This window comes from Carassius gibelio, chromosome A6 (assembly GCF_023724105.1).
Source record: "Carassius gibelio isolate Cgi1373 ecotype wild population from Czech Republic chromosome A6, carGib1.2-hapl.c, whole genome shotgun sequence".
Taxonomy (NCBI): domain Eukaryota; kingdom Metazoa; phylum Chordata; class Actinopteri; order Cypriniformes; family Cyprinidae; genus Carassius; species Carassius gibelio.
The window spans coordinates 16294652-16303770 of record NC_068376.1 but is presented as its reverse complement, the minus strand read 5'-3'; the positions used below and the strand labels follow the sequence as shown (position 1 = coordinate 16303770).

General features: G+C 34.9%; 1 protein-coding gene across 1 annotated transcript; it reads left to right on the top strand.

Moving 5' to 3' along the window:
• Positions 1-763: 763 nt before the first annotated feature.
• LOC128015542 (sentrin-specific protease 3-like) lies at positions 764-8081 on the top strand. Its single transcript, XM_052599429.1, has 14 exons — positions 764-1026; positions 1214-1335; positions 1670-1702; positions 1892-1981; positions 2113-2184; positions 3299-3387; positions 3703-3805; positions 3976-4081; positions 4385-4437; positions 5168-5237; positions 5652-5693; positions 5786-5845; positions 6771-6964; positions 7544-8081. Exons 1-13 carry the CDS (start codon positions 1020-1022, stop codon positions 6812-6814), a joined length of 891 nt encoding a protein of 296 aa, XP_052455389.1. The 5' UTR covers positions 764-1019; the 3' UTR covers positions 6815-6964; positions 7544-8081.
• Positions 8082-9119: the final 1038 nt, after the last annotated feature.

The window sequence follows — 9119 nt, the reverse complement described above, 5'->3', positions numbered from 1 at the left end:
TATGATGACCTCAAGTCATCACTGATTTATTCTGACACATATGAATATGATGACCTCAAGTCATCACTGATTTATTGTTACATATGAATATGATGACCTCAAGTCATCACTGATTTATTCTGTCACATATGAATATGATGACCTCAAGTCATCACTGATTTATTCTGTCACATATGAATATGATGACCTCAAGTCATCACTGATTTATTCTGACACATATGAATATGATGACCTCAAGTCATCACTGATCTATTCTGTTACATATGAATATGATGACCTCAAGTCATCACTGATTTATTCTGTCACATATGAATATGATGACCTCAAGTCATCACTGATTTATTGTTACATATGAATATGATGACCTCAAGTCATCACTGATTTATTCTGACACATATGAATATGATGACCTCAAGTCATCACTGATTTATTCTGTTACATATGAATATGATGACCTCAAGTCATTACTGATTTATTCTGTTACATATGAATATGATGACCTCAAGTCATTACTGATTTATTCTGTTACATATGAATATGATGACCTCAAGTCATCACTGATTTATTCTGTCACATATGAATATGATGACCTCAAGTCATCACTGATTTATTCTGTCACATATGAATATGATGACCTCAAGTCATTACTGATTTATTTTAGACTGCTTCGGGGGTACCGCGGCGGAGTAACCCAGTACCTTTGTGATTCTTCATAGACATAAACAGAGAGAAGTAGCTCCGGCTACAATGTTCTTCTGCACGACGCAAGCAGTTCTGTTTATTAACCGCTAGAGCGTCAAAAGTTCCCTACTGCAGCTTTAAATGTATTTCAACTTTCAGTTCACTGTAACATCTTGGAATCCAAAATTCCAGATGGATCTAAGATATTACAGTTTGCTCAAAAAAACTTTTCCTCATGATTATATAATGACCTATACAATATAATGAGATAAGATCTATCATTAAAAACTGTCTGTTACTTCTGTATTTAAAGGGCACCAAGTGACCAAGAGCACACAATGGAAGGTATGATTTCACTTAAGGGGGATTGCTTCTCCATAACCTACATGATAAGCAACTTATTTTACAGCATGTTGTTATAAAAATACCTTTACAATGTATTCAGATCTGCATTTCCCATATTTAATGTTTATTGTTAAAATTAGTGTGGTTGCAAAATGTGTCATTTATTAATTATTATTCATCTGCATAGATAAGGCATTAAGGTGTCTCCAAAACAAGAGCCCAATATTCACATTAGGAAGTGTGGGGCCATATGACATTCAAGTGAACAGTTTGAACACTTTAATGAGGGATGAGCAAGTTTCTGACGAGGTAAATTATTATCCGTTATAAATTCTTACACTTATTTTCTGTCACGTATTTCCTACCACCAAAACAAGCCACCATGGCCTACTTCTAGAATTTAGCCTTCAAATATGTTTTCTGTTCTACTCGTCCACTGGAGTTCTGTATATTTTTAACTAAATATTTTTTTACAAAATGTATTTGCTTGCCGGGTTAGGTTTTTTTTCTACATAGTTAAAGAGTATGAAAAAGGACTAGTGATATAAATGATTCACAACATTTCTGTGTGACAAAAAAATAGAGCAGTTATTTTTTTTTACTTATTTTTTTTAAATCTCACATTTGTCCTTGAAATATTCAGGTCATGAATTCCATATGTGATATCCTTAGCAAGGTAAGTGAAATTTTATCAGCAATATCTTGAAGAGTACACCTAAATAATGATAATATTAATAATAAAATAGAAATTAATGATACACATACGAATATAATTTTAAAACTGTACAGTTAAGCTTGATTTGTAACGTTAATATATTCAACTCTGTTGAAATGTAAAACAATATTTTGTTTTGCCTTAAAACAGGATCGCCCAGGTGTTGTACATATCAATTGTCAGGCACTCACGAAAATACTGGATGGATCTAAAAGGGCAAAGAGCCACTATTTTCTCAAGGTATATCACTGTTATTTATTTATTTATTTATGTATTCTTTTTTAGGTATTATATTAATGAATAGCTTCTAGGCTAATCAAAGAATCCTGATTCTGTAGATGATTGTCACATGCACTTCTCTAAATCAACAGAACAACATTTTGGAAAGGGCAACAGAGGTGTTTGGAGTGTATCTCGAGAATGGCAATCACTGGAGCTTTTTTGTGAGTCAAACCTTTTTGAGGATAAAACATTTTTGCATGTGGATTCTATTTTATTCTTGCCTAAAAAAAATGACATATAGCCCCCATATAGGATCACTCATTTTAATAGATATGTCTACCTCTGCTAGCATAGAGCATAGACATAATGTGCAACATGGTTCAGGTATATTCAGTGTTTCCCACAGCCTTACACTCTATTCGTGGCGGCACTCCGCAAATTCATTTTCTGCCAACAGGACACGCTTTAATAGCAGGAGAGGTAGAAGTTTCACCGGTAACGGCTCCAGTAACAGCAGCTCTGAGCTCCCAAATGCTGCAGGAAACCCTGACATTTCTAAACTTTCAAGAAAAAAAAAAAACTAATATATATTATTACATGTTCAAATTATGAATAAAATGTTTCATATTATTATAAGCTACACCACACATTAATCCTTTTGTTCCCCTTAAATGTTCCTGGTAATAAAAATTACTAGGTCAGTTTAGCCCCCCTTGGCTTCAAACTCTTAAGGCAGGGTCTTCAATTGGTCTGGGAGGGTCACTTACCTGCTGAGTTTACCAACACACCTGATTACAATTTTCTTGTATGCCTAGTGAGACCTTAATTAGCAGGTTCTTGTGTATTTAATTGTCCAAACATGTAGTCCTGAAATGCTCAAAGTTCCATGCTCCAACATACAATTAAACTCACAAGAACCAGGTGCATTATTTCATGTTATCTATATCAAATGTCTATATCATATCTATTCAAATGAGAGATCCTATATGGGGGCTATAAAATGTTTGTCATTCTTTGGTTTGCCACTGAATTTCAGAGGGCTGGTGGCTTCATAACCTCCTTCCAGTGCCCTGTAATACAACAAGAAAGAATGCGCCTGGTTCTTGTGAGTTTTATTGTATGTTAGAGCTAAACTTTGCAGGAAAGCGGTTCCTTTGGAGACCTCTGCTCTTAGGTGTTAGGATCATATAAACTGGTGCAATTTCCTGCTGGTGTGAGTTGTTGGAGCATGGCACTTTGAGCATGTCAGGACTACATGTTTTGCCATAAGGCAGAGTGAATGGTATTGCAATAATTGTCTTATGGTTATTATAACTTCATATATTTCTGTTTTAGCATTGCAATGTTGACAGAAGGTGCATCACCTACTTTAACTCACTTGGAGAGACAGAGTGGCAATGCCAAGCAATTGCTCAGCACTGGTCGTAAGTATTCATTGTTTTGTTTAAAAGTCTACTTTAAGTGCCAATTTATCTAAAATGGCAGTACCTGCTAGTACTATAATTAATTTTTCAGCTGACCCGATTTCTAATCAAATGCCTCACATCCACAACTCGCATAGTATCCAGTATACAGTCCCACTGTTGCACAATTAGTTCCCGTGACTAGCACAAGTACTCACTGTATCTTAAGTTTGTTATTAGGACACACAAAAAAGAGTAGATTATGACAAAATGTTTATTTTGAAATTAATTGTTGGAATTGTATGCTAGTGGCAATTGTGATTTTGTTGATTACAGTGCATTTGCAGCCTCAAGGGGAGTAAAAGGAGAGTGGGACCTCAAAACCACAAAACATAATTTGCAAGCCGATTCAGTGTCATGTGGTATCCACACACTTGCAGTAAGTTATCAAGCGTAGATCATTGCATGCATGTTTTTTAAACAAATTAAATTTAAACTTATTATCATACATAATCTTCCTTTGTACATGGTTTTATTAAAGTGCCAATAATTGTCAGATTCTGTAGTGACAGATAGGTTTTTCTTTAAAAATGTTTGTCTTCCTTTAAGTTTGCCACTGAATTTCTGAAGGCTGGTGGCTTTATAACCTCCTTCCAGTGCCCTGTAATACAACAGGAAAGAATGCGCCTGTCCTCACTTTTGTTTGAATCTTTAGGTATGTGCCTTATTGATGGAAATGTTTTAAATGGGTATTATTATACATTTAAAAGTTCTGAGATTTGGCCCCTTGCCATATGTATTGCTCATTTAAAACTGTTGTTGAAGGATACTGGGTAATCAGATCCTCCATTGTCAGTCAAATAAGTAAAGTAACAGGCCACTGTTGAATAAGTAAATGTATATTTATTCAATCAAAATAAATAAATAAAAATCTATAAACCAAAGTGCATGCAAGCAAAAAAAAAAAAGAAATTAATAAAAAAAAAAAAAAAAACACTTTTTTTGTATATGTTTACAGATCGAACCAAAAAATGTGGAATTTGTGCCAAAAATATTTCAGGAAGAAAGAAAGTAAGTGCATTTATGTATGTATATGTATATATAAGTTATTTATTTTTTGTATATTTTTGCTGTCGTTTTAGGGCCACAAATTTACTTATAACTTTGCTACATTTGTTTGCCATTTATACCTTCATTACCTCGATTAACTGAATTGAACTCATCAAAGCTGTAGTTTTGCACAGTTATGTGGGATAGCTTTAAATAGTCTCTCTTATGGCACTAGGACACATATATCTCAAACTTTACGAAAATCAGGCAAATACATTTTTAAGTTAAGGTTCCGTATTTCTGCTGATGTAAGTTGAATAAAAAAATCATAATATGCTTCTGGTAGCTGTGCTGTAAATAAGTATATTACACATAACCCTTTCACAAGCTCGCCTTCCGAAAATTGGACCCTTGACATATTTCTTGCTCATTTAATACTATTACTTTCCATTATTTGTGATTAAAATGTGTATTTAATGTATGCATATGGATTCACACTGTATGAAAGTTTAAAGTCAGATGATCAGTGGGTTGAGTTAAGTGTATTGACTGGGTAATTTGGGTCAATGTATAGAATATAATTTTTTTAAGCATTTACTGTATTAAAACCTTATCAACAGATTGTTAAAATAATCTATTTTAGCAGCCTTATATATATATATATATATATATATATATATATATGAGACTTGTATACATGAGGTTCACATCCCTATTGTATATGTGATTTCACTGTATTTTGTTTTAACAGATGGCATGTACCTGTGGGGCAGTGCTGCATGTACTGTGTGCAGCCACACCCATGTGCTACATATGTCAAGGTAAAACTGTATTTGAATTGTCTCATCACGCATGCACATACGGTACATTAAGCAATCTCCTTTGTCCTGTTATCAATGCAAATACAATGAGGGTATACATGGTTCCCTAACAAGTGGCAAATGTGGTTTGATTGTCTGTTTAATGAGTAAATCTAAGAAGTAATGTCATAACAGAAGTGAACTCTACTGCATGGCTCTTTTATCTCAACAAATGAAAATGTAACGCAAAAATGCAATTAGTATTTTTTATTCACATAGGCTTGCTCACTCACTCATTCCAGTAACATTAAACACCAAAAAGGTTTTGCACTCATCTTGTTTTCTTTATGACTGTAGTGATGTTTTTATGCACTAGTCATAAGCACATTTGTTGTAGGTGATGTCACAAAATTTTGTGTATAACTTTCTATACAGAAGACAGCAACCCATTGGCCCAAATCTCTTTGCCTGCATCAGGTACTGCAGCACACTGGTTGGATCTCTTGCACCAGTTGTAATGAAGTCTCATTTAGATTATCTCTCACATTTATGTATTCTGTTTAACACAGCTGACCCAGACGTGTTAGTTGAGACCTCTGGATCTGATGAAGGCTCTGCACTACAACAGGGTAACTTTTCTAATTCTTGCATTTGACAGACCTAACTGAACTTTGGCTAAACCTCATTTGCACTATTACAGTCACTTCACCTGGGATAGCCATTTTCCAAATTAGTTTTCAATTCATATTCGATGAGTCAGTGTAAACACTATGCACATTTGCAGGCCAAAACAAGGCCCTAGTTCTCATATATGGTATGTTTGTTGTTATTTTCTCTAGTGGTCAACCGACATATCAGTCGATATTTGTCATTTTTCATATCAGAAATCATGTCAGAAAAGGAGTGTCTGAGTTTAGTTTGTTTGTGTTAGACACAAGTATTGTTTGTTTAGAAACAGGTGTTGTTAGCTAGTAATCACACATATTCTGACATATTTTTGAACAGAAGAGAAAGTTATATCCATGTTGGAGGGCATAGGTAAACCTGTGGCCTGTTGCAGCGAGGAAGAGATGGAGGAAACCAAGGAGGAAGAGAGGCATAAGCACAATGGAGAAAGACATAGGGAACACGAGGGAGTGCAGGAAAAAGAAAAGAAAGTGTATAAAGTTTTAGGAAGGCTAACAGCACAAGGAAAGACCTACCAGGTAGATGAAGATGAGCTGAAGAGAAGAGTCAAAGGAGAAAACATGTCCACAAACATGTTCAGAGCGTTAATAAGGGTTTGTATTGCTTACATTTACGTATAAAATCACAAAAGTAGTTATAAGATGTAGTGGCCAAATAAAATAGTTTAAGGGCTGCAAGTTAATAAGAAGCATAAATATCACTGTTTTTTAAACGCAAGGTGCATCATCTTGGATTATTAGTGGTCACAAATCATACACAGTTTGCCACATTGCCTCTTATGGCTATTTATAGAATACATGAGTGATATTTAGAAAGCTCTCTGCTCACATGCTTTGCATCTGTGACACTGTACTTGTTTATGCATAGGTTGGCAAAAAAGATGTTCCACCCAATGTGCTGCAGCAGCCTAAAAAGGCAAAGACAAAGGTGACGATATTCAGCACTTTAACAGAGGGAGAGGCGGAAGACCTTGCCAAGGGGTTTGGAATGGCACTGACCAAACATGTGCCAAAAGACCAACTACTTTCTGGGATACCTGAAGAGGACATCCCAGCAACACTGTAAGTATGTCTGTGTAAGCTCTCTTTCTTCCTCTGTTTGGTATCATGTCTTATAATATATTGGTGGCTGCACCTTTATTTATTGGCTATGAGGAAAACATCCAGGAGTGAGTTAAGATGTGACACTGTATATCAGTATTCATTTTCCCAAAGAAATAAGAATTATTTATTGTATTCAGCCTGACATCCTTTTTGAAAAATAATGATTTTTAAACTTATGTTGTTTTAATGTACGACCAATGGCAAAAGTTCCTTGGTTTTAAGGGCCATATTTACTAAGGGTTTAGCGCAAACCCTCTTTTGGCATTAAAATCTTACTGAATTTAAGTTTTTATTAGCACACAGTGAAAAAATAGCACTTTTTGTAGATGTTTTAGTTGTTTGTTAAAATTAACTGGCCTAATGTGCATTTTATTCTTACATTACCATTGTACAAACCTTTTTAGCCTGTCAACTAGTCCCTGTATCAAGAAGTCAGTTAATCAACTAGAGCAAAAAATGTAATGTCTTTTGTGATTTATAACAAAAAACTGATGATAGCAGCTCAAGTAACATGTACATTTAAATATTGTTTTGCAGGAGGACCATTGAACAAATGAAGCTTAATGTGCAAAACCTTGGCCCTGAATCAGAGCTGGATTTGGCCACTCACCGCTTTGGACCTACAGCAGCTGATTTTTTCTTTTCCTTTTTAGAGGACTGTATGAAAAAAACTCAGCACCCATAAGGGGCACACATATACTAATGTGGAAGTCACATCATACAAATCAGTTCAGATTTGTAAACAAAAACAGAAAAGTTCAGATTACTTGATCATAATTTGATTTTTATTTCATTCTAGACAAATACAAAATACAAAGTTTTATTTTTGTGGTCAGTTTTATAGTAAATATATATTGGATTACTGAAGGTAACAGAGATGTATTAGATAACAAATACAAAGTTTGATAAAAATGGCAAAAATATGCACTTGAATAAAACATTTCTTTTAAACTTTATTTGAATTATTTTTTTGGCCCACTGTTTGCTCTGCGTTTTCTTCTTGACTTAACAGGAAAACTTGATGTGACAGATGTCCTTGTTTTTGAGTTTGTTTCTCTGTCTGTCTTTCTTTTTCTTGTTGCAAACAGTGGATGTATTTTACGTGACATGTCCGCATCACAAAGTCTCCCAAATCCATTAATGTTCATACTTTCTTCTTTTGTTTGCACTTCTAGTTCATTCACTTTATGGGCAATATCCTCTGGAATTCTCTCCCATGTCTGTAGAATCTTCAGTACGCTTTCCAGTTTCCTGATAGTTGTACGACGCATATCTTCATATGCACTTTCATTCTCAAATTCATTTTGTATCGGCTCTACTGAATTGTTCATAGAACTTCTTGATTTTGTCTCAATCACCTCATTCAGAAGTCCCTTCGCAAGCAGTAGACAAGCACATTTTTTATGGTATGAGAAAGTACAGCAGTCACATATACTTGTCACAATACACGGTTTTGATGCTGCTCTTCCAAATAAGCTTTCAACCTCTATTGTTTTTTGAGGCTTTGCAGTAATGCTATACTTATTTGTTCGAATCAAGTTATTGGCATGGGCCTGCAGTTGTGTGTCCATGTCTGGAAAAGTCTCAGGACCACAGCAAGTGAGAAGACTTAATAAAAAGAGATGCTTACACGTATGTGCCCTTTTACCAGCTTCACAACTGCAGAACTGTTCTGCAGGACACACACAGTAAACTACATGTGGATTATTCTCAGATGGAACATTGTATACATATGTTTCTTTTGAAGCTATGGTAATTTTCATGGCCCATCCATTCTCTAGCATCCTCTCAGCAGATTGCTTTATTTCTTCCATTTTGCCTTCCAAAGGGTTACTGACCCTCCCAACAGACTGCAAATCCTGTATTATATTGAAGTACTTGTCAGTCTTGTTCAGCAGCACAGCAATCAAATGATCCAATCTACGATTGCGGATGCCACAGAGGAATTGGTATTTTAAACGGTGGAAGAAACTATAAGGGGGAAAATTTGATCAGAATGAAGTGCAGCAACAGGTTGGAATTATTACAATGTACACTTTTGAACAAATTAATAAATACTCAAAACACTACACTAGCTTCCAAAATACACTAGCAAGTCCAAAAATACATAATG